General features: G+C 39.1%; 1 protein-coding gene across 1 annotated transcript in view; it reads right to left on the reverse strand.

Annotated features, from left to right (window-relative positions):
• Positions 1-1,112: 1,112 nt before the first annotated feature.
• Positions 1,113-19,891, reverse strand: part of gpc3.L (glypican 3 L homeolog) — a 227,096-nt gene continuing 208,317 nt past the window's right edge. The window contains exon 8 of the mRNA XM_018230004.2: positions 1,113-1,476. Within this exon, the coding sequence (XP_018085493.1) occupies positions 1,295-1,476 (182 nt within the window). The 3' untranslated portion in view covers positions 1,113-1,294. The remainder of the gene's footprint in view (positions 1,477-19,891) is intronic.

Here is a 19,891-nt window from a genome sequence, read left to right on the forward strand (position 1 = left end):
ACAGCAGCGCCACCTGCTGGTCAGTTTCCCACCTATCTGACCAGCAAGTAGTCAAGGAAGTTGTCAGGAGAAAGAAAAAGGCTGCTCTGATGTTCTTCTGCTTAGGAAAGATTTGAGAAAGGTTTCTAATTGTATTCCTAAGCAGAAGAACATCAGAGCAGCCTCTTTCTTTCACCTGACAACTTCCTTGACTACTTGGTGGTCAGACTGGTGGGAAACTGACCAGCAGATGGCGCTGCTGTAACAAAATTCATTCATATTAACAGCACATGAATTCCTTAATATCTTGGAATGAAAACAAAATAAATAATGAATGTACATTGCAAAATTTCTTAGAAAATCCCCCTCATCAATTTTACATTCACATATTTTAAAGCTTTACTTATCCTTTAAGATTGCCTCCAGATAACATTTTTCATGATGCCACCCGGTATCATAGTCCCACCACCCCAATTGGATCATAACTTTGCCCCATGATGGTACTGATCTGCTTCCTATCAGTTCTGCCCTGTGCTGTTATGTCATCATTGGGTAAGGATCCGGGAGTACTTGCAGAGTAATCATTGAATTCAATGATTACTCAGCAAGTCCAGTTGTTTTAGAATAACTTATATTAGATATACCATGACCTGGATTGTTGAAAATCTTCATAGTCCTAATTGGGAGTATAACATTTTGAAAAAAAGTAGAATCTGTTCGTACAGATTCTACTAGATTATGGAAAAAGTTCCAATATATATGTGTTTGTATGTACATATCTTTGTTTAACTAATGTACACAAAATGCAATTTATAATACAGATATGAAATCTATTATCTGGGATGCTTGGGACCTGGTATTTTCAGTAATTCATATTATCATAACTGAAGTGTACAAGAAACATTTAAACATTAAATAAACCCAATATACATGGCACTGTTATTATTACAGAGAAAATGCCAAATATTAATGCTTAATATGAACTAAACTTTCAATAACCTTCCTGTGTTTCAGAGATTTTTGGTTATCAAGTTTCCAGATAAAGGATCCCATACTTCTATATGTCATTCTCTTGACTTAAAACCATACAAAGTTTGTGAAAGCAAATGGAAACAGAGACACAAACAAAGAAATAGGGTGTAATTAAAATGTTTTTATTAAACAGTTTTTGTTATTTACCAATCAATTGTATTTATTATATAAAATCCCTTTTGTTTCAAGAAAGCTTTACAATTGTTTGGGAATGTTATAAACTGTAACATTTATATGGCAACATTTTTAGCCCCTGAGAGCTAGCAGAGTAAAATACAAAGAATCAAACCATGATAAGAATCCCAAAAATGGCAGCAATGAAAAGGGGGAAGAGTCTGGCCAGCACTGTCTCTTTGTAGTCACTTCCAGACTGGAGATGGGTGATCTCTCGTCCATTGTGTTCCTGCTGATTCCGAACTTGTTTGTTAAATGGAATGTCCTCTATATCAAAATCATAATCCATTTCTGAAACGAAGAAAGAAAAACACAAGTATTGTAGTTTTGCAGAGTTTAAATATTCACCATGTGCAATAGAGTGAGCTTTTCGTTCCACATGGTGACATATTTTTGGAATAAATTGGACAGTTTTCATAGGACAGTGCTGCAGAGCAAGTACTGGATTAAATATCAAAGTCTTCCTGCTGCAAAGCTGCATTAAAATGACAGCAACTGAGGTATAAAAGAGAAGGAAATTACAGGGAGCAGCCGAGAATTTCAGCCAATTTTTATGGCTTTGGTAAATAACGTCATATTTATGTGCATTCACACATTCAGGACATGCAATTCTCGTGAATCCTGGAAAAAACATGTGGCATGATCTGAATGCTTGTGAGTATTCTCTAGTGTGAAGGCTCTCCTTAGCAGCCATTTTGTTCTGAACTGAAATGGAATAAAAGCTAAACCAGTATTTGGATGTCAAATTCCTTGACAATACTTTTTAAGGGTACATTAGGGGCAGATTTACAAAGCTCGAGTGAAGGATTCGAATTAAAAAAACTTCGAATTTCGAAGTGTTTTTTTGGCTACTTCGACCATCGAATGGGCTAGTTCGACCTTCGACTACTACTTCGACTTCGAATCGAACGATTCGAACTAAAAATCGTTCGACTATTCGACCATTCGATAATCGAAGTACTGTCTCTTTAAGAAAAACTTCGACCCCCTAGTTCGGCAGCTAAAAGCTACCGAACTCAATGTTAGCCTATGGGGAAGGTCCCCATAGGCTTGCCTGCGTTTTTTTGATCGAAGGATATTCCTTCGATCGTTGGATTAAAATCCTTCGAATCGTTCGATTCGAAGGATTTAATCGTTCGATCGAACGAATAATCCTTCGATCGTTCGATCGCAGGATTTGCGCTAAATCGTTCGTTTTCGATATTCGAAGTCGAACGATTTTAGTTCCTGGTCGAATATCGAGGGTTAATTAACCCTCGATATTCGACCCTTAGTAAATCTGCCCCTAAGTCTCATGGGGTTTAGTAACTGGTGAAGCACTCTTACATGTTATTTGTTGAAGTTCAAATAATAGGAAGTTATTTGCGAGTACTTCCCCTTGCCACTAATCTCTGCAATACCACTAAGGGTAAGGACACACGGGCAGATTCGGGGTGATTGGTAGCCCCGGCGACAAATCGCCACTTCTTCGGGGTGACAATCTCCCCGAACTGCTTTCCCCTACCTTCTCACTAGCTATAATGAAAAATGTCCAGCGGGATGGCACTCGCGGCGCTTCATTTTCCGAAGTCGCCCGAAGTTGCCTCATGAGGAAACTTTGGGCGACTTCGGAAAACGAAAAAGGAGCAAAAAGAATTGTTGTCGGCTGCTTAGATAGACTTTAGAGCACTACTGTAACTTTAGTAAGCCTTCAAAGTACCACAATTCAATTAAAGTGTTTTTCCTAAGTAATAGTTAAAAAAATGTTTTTATCATTTATCTATGCAGCTTCCTTGTCAGTAACTACCAGTGCATTCATATCTTTTATCTCTACAGCTCAAGTCTTTGCATGCAAAGTTTATATAATCATGACAGATGGCTCATTTATTGTATACTTTAATTGCATTAATTTTAACTTTTAAGTCTGGGGCATGCCAAATTAGGAGAAAAATCCCAAATGTAGTATTGTAAGATGAAAGCACCACGTCTTTCCCACTGATATAGTTTTTACAAAGGAATAACACGTCTCAACACAGCACAGGTTTAAGCAGAATAGTATACACAAATCTAGGACCAGTCTCATTCGAAATATAATAGTACAGGAGAGTCAAGTAAAACTAAAAATGTGTGGTGCAAAGAAATGCTATTGTCTTTGTCAAATCAAATGATAACATATTAAGGGGGTTAATTATTAACGGTTGAGTTGCATTCAATCAAGTTTTACATAAACAAGCAAACATTCGAGTTGTGTGTTTATTTGAGGTAGAAAAAAAACTCACGAAACTCACAAACTCGACCTTTGATAAATAACCCTCCAATGTAGCATTTTTATTGTGGTTGTTTTTTTGACATTAGAGCAAAAGTGGCCATATATGGAATGAATCCTTAAGGGGTTAGCTGGTTAGGCTGTGGGCCCCTCATGCAAATGAGACCCCCAAAGAACAAGAAAACCTACTTCTAGTAAGCCTGTCGGCCAGACCATTCTAGGCAATAGTGGCATGCATCAAACTGAATTTCAAAAAATGCAACGGGCAAATGCACATCTTATAAAGAAGGTACCACCACACACAGGATTGGAATGTTGGATCATGACTGGGCATGTTCTTTGTCAGCTAATACGAATTTTGGGGGATATCATATTTTATAAAATTTTATTACATATTTTAAGACCGGCTGTGCACAGAATAGAGGGCCAAACTATGACTTCCTCCTTGGGATCCAAATAAGTAAAGTAATCGATTATAAATATACTAACAGATCAATATCAAATATACTAACAGATGTGTATTTATACAGCAATTGATACATATGCACACACATTTATATGGTTATATAATTTAAATATTCACCAAGTTGGTGCGCATTCATATGGCAATAGATTGTGCTCCAAATCCAAGATCACTAGCATTTGACCCACAAATTATTCTGTTAATAAGGATAAATGGAATAATTTCATAAATACATGCACAGTTCTTGACATAAGAGTATTAAGCCTTTTTATTAATATGCTCAGTGCTTGATCTTACCATTAAACAGGCCAGTTGCCTCAACATAACATGCATGTGGCATTTAATAGTGAAACATTCAAGCAAAAATCGAAATGCGCAAAGCACTGGCAACGTATATACACACGCCTAGAAAACCTGTTTAAATAAAACTATGCTGAGCAAATAAAGATAAACATATACATTAGCCTTGAGCTGTCAGGTAGCAAATACTCCACATAATGGAAAGGTTTCATGACTCCAAATATCCATGCTATCGATCAAAAGAAGAAAAGTGAAAGTGTACACACTCTGTAATACCTGGTTTCGAAAACAGAAAGTATGTATATTTATGGGTAGTGACACACAGAACCAAACTACAAATACATATCATTTTTGTGCTGATTTCCAGTAGTGTGGGGTATATCTCTTGCATATGTCACGTGACTGCAAAAGAGCAAAGAGGAATAAAACGGTTTTGGGGCTGCCTTTTAATAAATCTTACTGTGCGTGTTATTTTATCTTTGATTGAGTGAGGCTGTAACAACATAGGAGGGCAGCTTATGCAAAGCAAACATCTGAGTGGTTACTCCTTGTTGTTACTACTAGATCTAGGTCCACATTGCCCCAATTACTACATAGACCCCTTCATATTTGTTATCACAAGTTCATCCATCAGAAAAAGAGTGCAAAACAGACGCATTTGCTATAAACCCTATATAAACCCTAGCAATAGAGGGACTTTGCACTACCGCAATTGTAGGTAAGAGCTATCAGGGGAAAATTCTGATGATAACAGTTTATAAATGTATTTTCCCAACCTGCAGCCCATTTGTTATTTTTAAATGTACAGCCCCCAACACTCTCTAATAGCTGAAGTGTGCTGGGAAGATTACGTCAATAATTGTGCCGCACCACAGCTATATATGGCCTTGTTTAGTTCACTGCTCTGTTTCACAAAAGCACTTTGTAAAGTGAAAAGAGCTATGGATGGGTAGAAAACAGCTTAGTAAACAGACCCCCTGGCATTTTTAAGTTGTTAGAATGTGCAGTCCCAGTGATGATCTAGTTCAGACATGTCGCATTTTGCTCTTTGTGGGGCAGGCTGAAAGGCCTTCTGCTGCATTCCAAGAGACAATGGCAGAACAGGCATCAGAAGGACTTGTAGTTGGTATTATCCCAGGGCTTGTTGTTATGGAAGTCCCACAAGAAAAGCTCTCGTTTACTCAGATTGTCCCTTTGAATGCATATACATGTTCACTTGCCAGATCCTAGCATAAAGAGCTAGATGAAGTCAGCATTTCACTTGCACATTTAAAGCCCTGCCTTAAGCTAAAAGGAAATTAGAGCTGAAATACAAGTGATTCACATACAGTATGAGTATATTGTAGAATTTTTGCACTGATGCAATGGAGTAGTTTCCCTGTTTAGCTCAAATATTAACAAAAAACATTTTGTGATTAAAATAATAGACAAGAAGTAAACAAAAAACAAAAGCCGCATTGATTGAACTCAAGTTGACATGAAAAGAGAAGTAAAAGTTAAATCACTGGGGGGAAGCCAAATGTTAGGCGTATTCTTTTTTCACTTCATCGTTCTTTAATGGCCCTGGATTGACACATGCGCAGTAGAGTGAAAAAAAGGCGACTCCAGGGGCGTAACTATAGAGGAAGCAGACCCTGCGGTTGCAGGGGGGCCCAGGAGTGTAGGGGCCCAGTGAAACCCTAATTAATTAGCAATTTTAATATATCTTGGTAAAATAGGCCAACTTATAAATATTTTGAGGCCCTAAATTGAATTTGCTAGTTACGCCACTGGGCGACTCTCTACTTAAAATTTGGCTTTGCACTCTACTGCATCTGTGCACCTGGTGAGAAGAAGAAATACTGTAAGCAGGAAGCTGGTGCAGTTTTCAGCTAAAAGGAGTAATGGCCAGAGGTATCTGGTTAAATAAAAAAGGCAATAGGTTCTGAACTGGGAGAGGCACGCCTGCCACAAGAGTAAAAAACTCATATGAAGGAAGTACTAGCAGCACACTGAAAATTTATGTAATGCAAGGTTTATTTAACCCCAAAACATACAAAAAAAGGGCAACGTTTTTGGGTCATAAATTTCTGATTAGTAATTAATTCGGATTTTCATTACATGGCAGCTCAAAAACCAGTGCAATTTGCATCAGAATTTTATGATCAGCCAGGTGGCCTAAACTTCCATGATATGTGAACCTTGTTTTATGTTTGATGATTTGTGATGATCCCTAAGCTTAGAGTCTCAACACACACAGAGCATGTGAACGGCCCAAACCATTACAGTTATAGAGATTCTGAAACTTTAGGCAGGAGCTGAAGGTTCAGTTTATGAAATACAGCATTTCTCCCCCATATTGTTTTTAGGGTTAAGCTCTCCTGTAATACAAAGTGATCTGGTACTCTCTAAGATCAGCTCTGGGGATTTAGTTAAAGGCTCCCTGCAATCAAGAAAGACCCGAGGAATTGCCTGGGTGCACAGATGAAAAAACAGTGCACAGTGAACCAGCTGACAAGAAGTCATGAGGAATAAAAGAAAATCCTTTAAAGTGTTGTCATCCAACGCATTTCCTCTCTTGCAGACACTATTGTCTAGTGCCTCTGTAAAAAAGCAAAGTATGATTAGAAGCCTGACGTAATCCCCTTATACTTGGGCTACACTCTGTTATCTGGGGAATGCACCCCATTTAGATGACCTGATTTAAAAATTGTATAGTAACCAGAAAGGCAAAATTTGCTATTACTTTGGTCATAAAAAATTGCACTGTCATTGCAGCTGTTGTGCATTTTTACCCCACTACCCCACTGAGGGAAGTGATATGGTCACTATATATATATATATTTATACACACACAAACACTTTTGATGTATTTTTTGTTTAATTATCCCTTTAAGTGTGACCTGTTTTCATTGCTCTATGTTCAAGAGAGAATTGTGTGGTGCATCCTATTGTTATTATTAAGAATTATCTTATTTCTTGCACCGACAGGGCAAAGAAAAAAAGTAAAAGTAAAAATCCATCCAACTACTTGGTTCTTAAAAGTCAGAGAAAAAAATGACAGTTCAATGAGGCCCCTCTGTATAATGTGCTGCTCCTTATCGCAAAGCATAACAAAGGCTTCAGCTGGGGGAAGGCCCAGTTTGTTTATACAGCATTTGCAGCATGGTGCAGCATTTTATAGCCTAAGTCTTTGCTCTTTTTTTATTTTCTAAAATAAAAACCCAATACCCAATCTCAGAGCACAGAGCTGCATAAGCTCCCCAACATGTACTATACAGGAGGGCACAACCTTCCAGAAGGAGCACATGCTGCTGCTCTTTAGATTAGGGTGTAATAGCTGAACAGAAATACAGGATTGAAAGGTTTCATTAAGCCCAAAACCATTCATCAGTACTATGCGCCTTTGTGTCATGTAGTGAAATAATATAGATACAATTTTGCTTTATATTAAAATCAACTTTAGTGTGAATTTGCATATTGATAAAATCCGCTGCAAGTTTGTGTCTGTCAGTTGTTTCACTGCCGTGTTAGCATTTGCACCCAGAGCACTCAGGAGACAAACTTTATTTTTAAAGGCCTGAGCAAATTTTCTTGATAATATTGTGATGAACACCTGTTTTAAAAGTAATAAACTTTATATTAACGGTTTCAGGCCATCAGGAGGTTGATGTCAGGATATGAGCAAAATGATCCTTTAAAGGAAAACTATACCCCCAAAATGAATACTTAAGCAACAGATAGTTTATATCAAATTGAATGACATATTAAAGAATCTTACCAAACTGGAATATATATTTACATAAATATTGCCCTTTTACATCTCTTGCCTTGAACCACCATTTCGTGACTCTATCTGTGCTGCCTCAGAGATCACCTGACCAGAAATACTACAACTCTAACTGTAACAGGAAGAAGTGAGGAAGCAAAAGGCAGAACTCTGTCTGTTAATTGGCTCATGTGACCTTACATGTGGTTTGTATGTGTACACAGTGAATCTTACGATCTCAGGGGGCGGCCCTTATTTTTTTAAAATGGCAATTTTCTATTTATGATTACCCAATGGCACATACTACTAAAAAAGTATATTATTATGATAATGGTTCATTTACATGAAGCAGGGTTTTACGCATGAGCTGTTTTACTCAGTATCTTTTAATAGATACCTACATTGTTTGGGGGGTATAGTTTTAATTCATTGAAATTTGTAATTAACAATGTATGTGAATATTTCTATTGTCCAACAGTATGTTTTATAGGGGAAGTGACTTTAATACATGTTGTAATGGTCTCACCATACCTTCATCAAGACAGCAGGTCAGTGCTGGTGCTGGGAGGACATTAAGGTAGTTTGCTATATTCTGCATGCAGCCTCAATATCCACCAGCAATCAGTTAAGTTACTGTTGAACATTGTGCAGAGTGCACATTATACTGTTTTAACACTGGGGCAATTTATCAGCATTGGGCAAATTTGCACGTAGGTGGTACCCCATAGAAACCAATCAGTGATTGGAGCCAATCAGCATTTTTGCCCAGTTGTGGAACTGGGAACTGAGAAAATCAACAGGGAACTGAAACTAAAGTTTAGCCGTGGTAGTGCTATCTGGAACACACGCTTTATTAATTAGGGGAGTGCAATGGTCAGTGGGGAAGGGGGAAGCAGTCTGCTACATGTCTAGAAGGCCAAAGCTGCAAACAGCTGGTACTATATCCTGGTCAGCTGTTTGATAAAATCAAAATAATTAAAACTACATGGCATTAAATCATGACAGTTATGAGGCCAAACCAAAACTCAGCATTAGTAAATATCGTCCCTCTTATGAACTTTCCAATTGTGGTTACACCTGTGATGAATTGGCCTACGGAGTATTCCTAACCCCTAAAGGAGCAGAAGGTTTTGTGTTTAAATTTCCACCAGCACAGCTTTAACTAATGTTAATTTTCCAGCATTTAACTTAAACCCCAGCTCAGTTTTCCCTACTTTGGAGTATGTGCTTGTGAGGCAACTCTCAATGAGAATTCACACTGGGAACCTTTTGCCCTGAATAACAAAATGTTTAAATGACTCCAAAAATCTGTTTCTTGTTAAAATAATAAGTTAACAGTGTCTGGGGGGGTATGTACAAAAATACACGCCAATAGCTCTTCAAAATGCTATTCACTTCCCTTTCATTGTTTGCAGGCATTAAAGAGAAACTATTTTCACCAACTCATTTTATGTGACATGAAAAAGCTCTAACGTACATTATATTTTTAACATTTCCATAATATATGTGTAATATAAGTAAAATAATTGTGAGGCCTTCCACTGTATCATTAGCATGCTATGCCCTGCTGTGAATGAGTACCTCTAAAGACTGGTATCAGTATATAGTAGGTTGGCATACATCTGACTGGGTACCCCTGCTAAATGGGTGATGTACTGTATTTCTGGTTGGTCATAACAGCTCCCCAAACACAGTAGTCAAATCCATAGAATAAGCAGGGTAAATGCCTTTTCAATATAAAAAGTGTATATAACATAACTTCATTTACAAGTAGCCTGTGTCTCATATTCTCCCCACACTCTGTATAATCAGCATTTGCCTCATTAGATATGAAACCTCCTATGAAAGAAAAAGCTTCTTCTGTTGGCTTTTCTTGCAGCAATAGGAGTAGACTAATATTAAAGTGCAGTTCTCCGTATTGCCCCACATTATACACTGTACAGGTTTACATGATCTCCCATCTGCTCTGCTGGAAATCCATGCCGTACATGCAGTATATATTTGTAGTAATAAAAACAAATCAAGTAGCAAATTGCTTGAGTTTATGAAAGGATGTGCCATACCAACCCAATTTGACTCCCCTAGCTAATGACATAATTAGCCATATACTTGTTTCATGCTGCCACCCTTCATGTATGGCAACCTGTAGGGTCATGATATTAAAATTTCAAATATTACTATTGCAATGTATGCAGATTTGTAAAGCTGCTCAAGCATTGCCCCATGTCCTTGCACATAGTAAAGAAGCACATTGCAGGGGATAAACATAATAATGCAGGGTTTAAGTGATACATTCCTCCACCCTTTCATATCTGTGCCTGCTAGAGATAGCAGAGAGCAGCAGTAAATCAGATATTCGTTCAGAGATACAGCTCAGTTCTCTCACTTTGTATATTTATTGTTCAGCTCTCACCGAGAAACAGCTTTCACTTCCGACTTTGCATCTTTCTGGAAAGGTATTAAAGCTGGACGAGCCTGGCTAATTCAATAAAAAATTGTAACCCAACGCAATTTGTTTATTAAATTTTTTTGCACTTTATCCCAACCCTCACCAAAAAAAGTTCCTTTGAACACTCTAGGGAATGAGAACACTTGGCATGGCTTAATGCACAGTTTTACTATGCAAGGCCAATGTAAACTGGAGCAAAGCAGAGGGTACACATTCCTCACTATTAAAAGGAAAAAGAAACATCAAAGGTTTCTTTGTGTGTGTGCACTAGGCTCATCCCTGACTTGCATGCTGACTAGCCAGAAGAGAAGGAAAGGCCAAAATATCTATTTCTGAGATGCCATAACTTGGGAATGTCAGACATTTGGAACTTTATTGGGGCAAGACTGTGCCACTAGACAGTCAACTTTTAAACTATTATAGTAACAGTTAGCTTGCAGCAGAGTATTTCATTATTTGCTATGTTTCCCTAAAGGGTATCCTAACGCCTAAAAATTGTTTTCCCCATTGGAGGTGTGGGCTAACAATAGTATACAGAAAAGCCCCTATTGAGTACTCTGGACCCTGCACTGGGAGGGAACTCCTAATGTGGGTGGTTATGTTGGGCTGCATGCTCACCCGCTAACCCAATTCTGCATGCTTCTGATGGCAGCTGTGGGCGCTGATCACAGCGCAGAGGTTGGTGGCTCTTGCAAGTGGGGAGGGGGCCCACCTGCGGCAGCTCCAAAGGGCACCGGACACCCACTGATGTCAATAATGAGTGAAATACTGGAACAGGTGAAGCAGCGCACTCACTTAACCCACCCTCTGCTGGATAGCCTGGTGCACAGTGTAGGAGGATATGGCAACCTCCAATGGGTCAGAGAAAGAGGATACACTGGCACTTAAGGCAAATATATAGTGCGTCTATAGTGGGTCTATACACACTTTTAGTACAGTGGAAGTGAAGTGCACTGAGGGCCATTCTGTCCCCTGAAACTACAAAACCTTAATGCAGCCAAGTATCTCCTTCACTGGGAGAGTCAAACGTCTTGTTACAGAAATGGGAAGATGAGCTTTATGAGAAAGTATTTAACTTGTCTTGTGGCCGGATAATTGTTGGCCCTGCAGTAATGCTGCCTGAGGCTTAATACACCTTATGGCAGGCCGAAACTCTTTTGGCAAACAGCTATTATGCTTCCTAGTATGCAGAAATGTCAATGTCCAGGCAGAGATTTCCATGGGTTTTTTGGCCATGTATCTGGAAACCTCATGCCCCATGGAAGCATACAAAGCCCTGTTCCACCCAGTATATGTCTGGTGACTCCTGGAAAATTCGAGTGGAATGCTGGCTCTGGGTATGCTGATCAGATGAAGAAGCTTGTACAGTCAGTGTGGAGTGCAGATTGCTTTGCACATCTGACCTATGTATTATGCCTGAAGTATAAAGCCAGCACTGAACCACTTGCTGTTTGCTCTTTTGGGAGAAAAGGTTTAGTAAATGGAGCACAAGAGGCAAAGCAATACCAAATGAATAGGGGATATATTTCCTGTAAAATACTTGGACACTAGTTATTTGGCTTGTCTGTCATCCCTATTGGATTTACATGTCATGGACTTTTTACATTGTTAAGCAAAGCTTGGATACATTCAAATTCCCAATGTGTGATGTTGGAATCAAAAGGAATAAATAACAAACCTAAAACAGACACATGAGCAGCTCTAAGTACAGATTTTTGCAAAGTATAATTTTACAGGCTAGGGAAAGAGCTTATGCTGCTTGATAAAGTACATTAAATTCCAAGTTTTTCCCAACGCACATGACATGTTGCGTGGTGGAAAATGATTTATTTATTGTCAGAGGAGAATATATTGTAGTCACTAGACAGGTATTTCCGTTTAAGCAGAGTAAAGGCCAAGAGAAACAAAGTATATGAGGTCAATTACAAGAGGGATTTTTGAGAGAACTATCATTGCATTTTAATACTTCTCTATCCTATTTCTTACAAGCCAATATCAAAACCCTTCCAGAATTTCACTAATTTGATGTCAGTGAACCACAGGGAAAGGAAACCTTTAGCCCTTCAGCTGTTGCAGAACAAGAACTTTGCTGGCTGGGGATGTTGGGAGTTCTATTTCCGGTACAGCATGACTGTCAAAGGTTGCCTATCCTTGGTAAATTATAAGTAGTGGAGGATGATTCCCATAGTCAAAGAATGCACAGTGCTAAATAAGCTATGCTAGTAAGTATTGCCTTAAGTCTCGCTGGTGTTTTAAATCTGACTTGATTTTAGCTCTCACATGCTTTTAAGCAGTTGTAGGCCATCTGTTTGCTAAGAAAGGGGCACAACGGATCAAAAACCACCGTCATAGAAATTTACTGATATGTTAAATAGTTGGATCTCTTTGGGAAATTAAACATGCAACCCTGCAATAAATGTCCCTTACTTGTATATTTAATATTAGCTAAGGTTAAAGGGTTACTATACCCTCATATAATAGATGGTAAAATTTAATAAACTCCAGATATATCTTTATCCATGCCTCCAACACCCAACTACAATCAATTATTCTGCCGCTAAACCTGCCCATCATATAGTGGGATGGAACAGTAGGTAGGTATGGCATTCTTGCAACAACATTTTGATTTTTACATGGGGATTTTACTGTCAAAGATGAATTAAGAGGCAACCTAGAAGGTTCTACCTACTGAAGAAAATGTAATTTTCTCAATTGGGTTTACTAAGCAATTATATTTGAAAACAAATCATCTTTTAGACATGGGAGTGCCTTTGAGAGAAATTCTAAACATTATATTTGTACAGGGTATTTACAACATGTATGAAAAGGTCATTTTGTGTTCCTTTACTCATATTCAAGGTAAAATATTGTGCTACATGGTATAAACACACCATAAACTTGAGGGTTGGGTTGTAGATTGGCTTCAAATACACACATGTAACCTTTACATTCAGGTGTGACGAGATGTATCCAAGTGCAAAGGCTGTAGGTTACGTGTGTTTGCATCCAGTCTACAATCCACCCCCCACATTCATTGAATAGAACTCCAATCCAGTGCCTGTTCAAGATGTTATTTAAGTTGGCAAATCACTGCACTTTGTCCATGGGTAAAACTGCAATATGTTCATGTCTGTTTAACTCTCTGTTGCCTCACATCAACAATAATACATGCCCTTTAAATATATTTTTAGCTCCGCACTTGAGTCATAATTAAAGTACCTTCCCATGAATTTAGTTACCACCCAGGCAGGTGTACTCCTCTGTCTTCTCTGATTCCCTCTGATGGCAGAAGAAGAGTCCATACTCTCGTGATACTCTCTTATATATAGAAAATATGGTGGAGGTGGTATAAGCAGAATGATTATGGTTCTTGATATCTGTATTTGTTATCATTCTACCCATGAACAAGTCCCTTGTCTGGGCAATGTGTTTTCAATATAACATGGGTTCTAGATTTTAGAACATTGTTGCTACAGTTTGCTTTAATTCAGTCCCAATAGTATTAATGAGTTTGAGCACTGATGTTGGGTGGTCAAGCCTAGCTTTGGTTGGATTGGGTTGAGGTCAGGACTCTTCCGCTGCCATCTTAGAAAACTTACAGTACTCTGTACTCAGCATGTTTTGTGCATAGGGTATTAGCATGCTGAAACAGCAAATGCTGTTCCCCAAACTGTTGCAACAAAGTAGGTAGAACAGAATTGTTAAGAATGTATACTCTACCGTTACAGTGCTGTACCACTGGAAAAGAGCCTCAGACAGTATTTCCTCCTCCACCAAATGCTACCATTTTAATTAAGAAATTAAACAGTCAGTGTTCACTAGGCATCTGCCAAATCCAAACTCATCCATAGGACTGCTAGATGGCCTTATAAGGTATCTTGGGCAAAAAGCTCCCCCACGGTAAGCAGCCCTGAAGAAGCCCCTCTAGCATGTAGTAGTAGTAGTATGCTTAAAGGGGTGGTTCACTTTTAAGTTAATTTTTAGTATGTTATAGACTGGCCAATTCTAAGCAACTTTTCAATTGGTCTTCATTATTTATTTTTGATTTCTTTGCCTTCTTCTTCTGACTCTTTCCAGCTTGTAAAATGTAATGTTAATGCTACTTTTTATTACTCCATTTCTCTTGAGACCCTCCCTATTCATATTCCAGGCTTTTAACCAAATCAATGCATGGTTGCTATGGTAATAAGGACCCTAGCAACCAGACTGCTGAAATTACAAAATGGAGAGCTGCTGAATAAAAAGCTAAATAACTGAAAGCCTCCAAATATTAAAAAATAAAAACCAGTTGCAATCTGTCACTCTCTGCATCACACTAAAAATTAACACAAATGTGAACAACCCCATTAATGGTCACAGAACAGAGCACCTGCATCTTATAAGACAGGGACTTTGAGAGTTTCTTGAGCACACCCCCACAGAACTGATTTTAAAGGTTTGTGAAATGATGTTATTTTATAATTTGCTTATAAATCATACAGTTATTATTTGCTTACACATATACTATTGTGTATTTTATTAAGGTCGATCATATAAGCAATATAAACCTTCCCAATACAAATTGAGAATGCATGTGCTAGTTTTGCTTAGGGTTGATTAATATGGCATGTAGGGTCTTTATATAGTGATATCAATTGCAATATAGCACAGAACACAAATACTAGGTCACTCTAGCTAATACAAAGCTGCAGCTCTGCATACATCAAATGCATTTCAGTTTCCCCAGTCGCATTTATACTGAGCAAAACCCTTTTCTAGCACATTCCCTTATTTGAACATATAGTATTATTATTCTTCTTACCAGAAAATGACTCACCACTCCGACTGATGACATCCTGTTTTTGCCCAGAATAAGATATCTGCTGATTATCTCTTCTTTTTGAGTGAGATGTCTCTTGCTAACAGTGCACACTAACTACTGTTTATCTAAATTAGTGCATTAAATAGCAACACACAGTGTTGTCATAACAGAGGAATCACTTAACACAGACTATTTAAGGTGGGGTTTCCAACACTGTACATCCACATACAGTTCTAGGGAAGTATAGAGAAGCATTTGGCTGCCTCCTCCCAGCATCAGGGGGAATATGTGCATTAAAGGGAATACTTGATTATGTCTCCATAAATAGATCAGTTGCAACTGTAATCAACTCACTGACAGCCCCAACTCAGATGGTAAACCAAGGTTTCCTGCATTGCTGAGGGCTCAAATTTCTCTTACTTTGGCCTGGCCTGTAACACTTCTTTAATTCCCCTCTTTGTAACTGAAACTCTGGTTTGAAGTCAAAGCTGGCACACAGTTTTAGGTACAAAGAGTCCATGCTATGGAGAGTATAAAGTCTTATGTTGGTGTCTAGGCCCACAAGGAACTGAAAAATAGACCTCCGCCAAGACTTTGTTTGTGTCTGCATTGCGGGTCCCCTCCATCCAACATTCCATATCCCAAAATGACTTGCATGTGTAACCTTTTGCTTACCACACTGCTTGTAGAATCGGATCACACTCTTTATATAGCAATTAACCTTTGACAATCCAGAGCCATGAATTGTCTTTGCCTATGAAAGTTACTGAGAACTGGTATTTACAGCGCAGTGCCTCCACCTAGTGGGAACTGAGGAGCACACCTCAGGGGGTTTCCACTAGGAAAATAAAACAAAGTTGCAGTAAACCAAGAGGAACGTTATATATGGAAAAAGTGAAAAATTGGGTTAAAAAGTAAATATTCCTTCAAAGGGGAAATGTGGGTCTGTCGTGAGCCGTTTCTCACTTCCCTTTCTGTGGACAACACAGTTCAGTTCACAGGAAATATTCCTTTCCCAGAGCTCTTTATTCCCCAGGTAGCGCTACCTGCCCCAGTGTACCTCTCCTTTAGCATATAGGCTGTAGCTCCCACTTGGCAAGCTCACGAGAAACACCTGTCCTCACACCAGGGACACACAAGGGTTGCAACAGGCATCCAACTATTGACCTGGATGCAGGGCAACGTCTCCCTATAATCTGAAGCTCAAAGCTTGTCAAAGCTGAGCACAAACGCAGTCTTACTCTTTACTACATCTCCATTTCTCTCATACTGCACTTTCACCCTCCACAGATCTGGCTCCCTCTCGGCTGCTGCAGCAGGGGCTCTTTTATAAGCTCTGTCTGTAACCCCATGCATTTGGCTCCAAAGTAAGGCACTCCCCTGGGTCCTCCTCCTCTACCAGGGATGCACTGGGGTGCCCAGCCAATCGGATGGCTCTCCGGCCTGTAACTGTGTTGAATGATGTGAACCTCATTGTTTGCATGATGATCTGCAATGACCCCCTAAGCTCTGCTTCTCAACAGCTGCTCAGAGCCCACTGAGCATGTGCGTGTCACACTCCTAACACAACAATATTGAATACCTGAATCATTACTACTATAGAGATGCTGAACCCTTAGGCTGGTTCAATATGTTTAATATATAATATATGGCATTTCTAACCATATTACATTTTAGGGTTTAGTTCTCATTTAAAAGGTCAACAGAAGTAATACAGAGACGAACTTATAAAGCTTTTTTGTGCACCAGCAGGTACATTATTTTTATTATTGTTGGAATTATTTGTATAACTCCTACATATTTACAGAGATTTTACATCATTTGTTTCAGTCCCTGCACTATTGCAGCTCACAATATAAGTTCCCTATCATATTCACGCCTATCAAATTCTCCCACAAGACAATTAACCTGTCTATACATTGTTAGAGTGTGGAAAACAGAGTACTGAGAGGAAACCCACACAAGAAAACACACAAACTCCTTGCATATAGTGCTATGGCTGAAACTCAACCTAAGTCTGCAGTACTATTAACCACTGCACTACCATGCTGCCTGTGTCATTTTACAGGCTATCAACAATTCTCGTGGAATTCTCATTGTGATTAATAACAAAAAACGATCGGTTACATGGTATATTTATTTTTTTTGGTTCTTAAAAAAGTTTCTCTAGTGTTCCCTATTAGTTTTGGTTATATTCCTAATGACACAACTCTCACATCACACAACTATCCAAATGTCTGATAGTGGCACAAAATTGTTAGGATAAAGTTAATGTATTGGTTGGGTGAATTTCCTGGCATTGGAAATGGACTCCAGCATGTTTTAGAAAGCCCAGCTGCCAAATGGCAAAACAGAGAAAGGGAAAAATATTAAGCTGACGTGGCACACACATATAAATGATTTGTATGTTAAAAACTATAGTAAAAAAACAATACAGCGTGTATTAAAAGCTAGAGGCAGTTACTTTTTGTATTTCTTTCCCGTGGTTACCGGTTCTTTGGTTCTCAGCATGAACCACATGGGCACACAAATTGTTTTCTTCTAGTGGCCTATATTTAAATGTATATGTAAACTAAAGTACATTTTGAATCATTAGGCTTTTTTTGGCCTTTTGTGTTGTTGATACAGTTAGCTGTAATAGGAATAAAGCTATATTAAACCATTCTGCTACAGTTTTGGTGTTCCTGGAGCACTAGGCCTTTTTGAAACATTTATGGGAGGAAAAAAAATCCCTAGGAACCTTTGAGAATGCCCCATGCTTCTGGAATCTTCATGTGAGTTGAAAAATCACAAGACAAGAGTTTTGAAGCAGAAGACAATATTAGTTCAGTTTGAAACATCTGATAAATACATGTTAGAATGCTTATGTAGGGACCCCAAGGGTTAAATGTGTCCCTAGTTAAAGATTTGCATATCCCCTGCTATTTGCCAGGAGGCGCTGTGACCACATCCTGCCTCACACTGGTATAGTGCTGGAAGGGAGTGGCAGCTTCCACTTTTGCCTTCCACCTAAGAACAGGGTGGATGTGCGTTCTGAGCCTGGGCATGGGTCCAGTAAAGTGGGGGTGAATGAGGCATTAGATATTGGCAGGTGTAGCTCCTGTAATAGTACACCCAGGTAGTGTCAGCCTGTGTTACGCTCTGTATGTGATGTGCCTATATCACTTGTCTCTGAACCACTGTGATGTAAGTAATCCCTGTGGATGTTCAGTAAACCCTTTTTGTTCTATTGTTTCCTATTATTTCTCTGCATAGCAGCATGAAAGGTGTAGTTGTACAACACCATTTCCTTCCTCTTCCACACAGCGAAGGCCCACTCTGGGTGAGAGAGTCCAGTGTAACCGGTGTTTTATTAGTACTAGTCCGGGAAGGCTGTTATTGAGCCCAAAAACGTGTTACACTTGTGTAGCAAATATAGTTATTTTTAAGGACAAAAAAAAGTCTCATAACTGAACCCCCAAAATACTGCATTGGTGTCCTTCCATAACAATATGTAGGGGCTCAGGAATATTAATCTCTGCATTTACTCCTGAACTTCATTTTGATCCTTCACCAGTAGTACCTAGAGTTGGAGAAGCTTTACCTCTTGTACAGAAGTGGTAGGTGGATGGTTGGATAACACAGAGAAGATTGGATAGATCTGAGAGAGGTAGAAAGAGCTACCCAAAACAGAGAATAATCACAACATGTCATAACCAGGGCCACCATTAGCAAATACAGGCCCTTCCCCCCCAGGGGTCCAAGTTATTAACTCACTGGTAACCTTGGCCCCTTAGTGTATTCCATAACCTCACTGCCCTCATCATGAAGAAGCTCTAAAGGGGTGGCCTCTGGTTCTTTGTTTTGTCTGTGTGAAAAAATCCCTATCTGTACAACAACTTGTAAAAATTAAACTATGAGGAAAAACTATCAAGTACTTTACAAGCACTTAAGAAGATATTACAATTTCTTTTACAAGTTGTTGCACTGAATACACAAGGTGAGACCTTACCAGTAATATATTAACTCACAAAATGATGTTTAAGTGTCTCAACAGGGCCGTTTCTGGGTAAGGAGGCACCTAGGCGGCTCCTTCAATGCCGCCACCCAGCCCTCACCTTTCCTGCGCCGGAGAGGGTCCAAAGGAGGCCGCATTGCTAGTGTGCTCTCTTACACTAGAAGAGTCGAATTTCTGGTTTAAAAACAGGAGAAAACATGCCGCCCCATGTGGGTTGCTGCTGCCTGAGGTGAGTTTTTCGACTCGCCTCATTGGTGCTCGCCCCTGCTCAAACAAAGCCTATTTCCTGGCAAGCCCTTCCCCTCTCAGGGCCTGCGAAAATGGGCCACTGGAAGTGAGGCTGTAACAGGAATTCTGCTTGTCTTCATGTGATGCTGGTGATATCCACTGCATAAGAGAATGTCAGGATCTATTTGATACCTGTGTGACTTATGACAGATACGTTAACATGAGCAATATAGTTGCTATAATTTTTATATCACAAGCAAACTGCTGTAAAGGACATGTCCTGCTTCTTCCTTCACTGTTTGCTGTGGGTAAAGGCAACATGACCTATGCTGCTCACCAAAGAAACTATGGTAGTGATGAAACCCTACAAAATTCACCTCTACGATGTTACCATAAAAGGACAATTACTTTGAAAAGAACATTATATAACAAAACAAAATATATAAATGTCAGACTCTGCATATTTGGGTAATTT

The sequence above is a fragment of the Xenopus laevis genome, chromosome 8L (assembly GCF_017654675.1).
Source record: "Xenopus laevis strain J_2021 chromosome 8L, Xenopus_laevis_v10.1, whole genome shotgun sequence".
Classification (NCBI taxonomy): Eukaryota; Metazoa; Chordata; class Amphibia; order Anura; family Pipidae; genus Xenopus; species Xenopus laevis.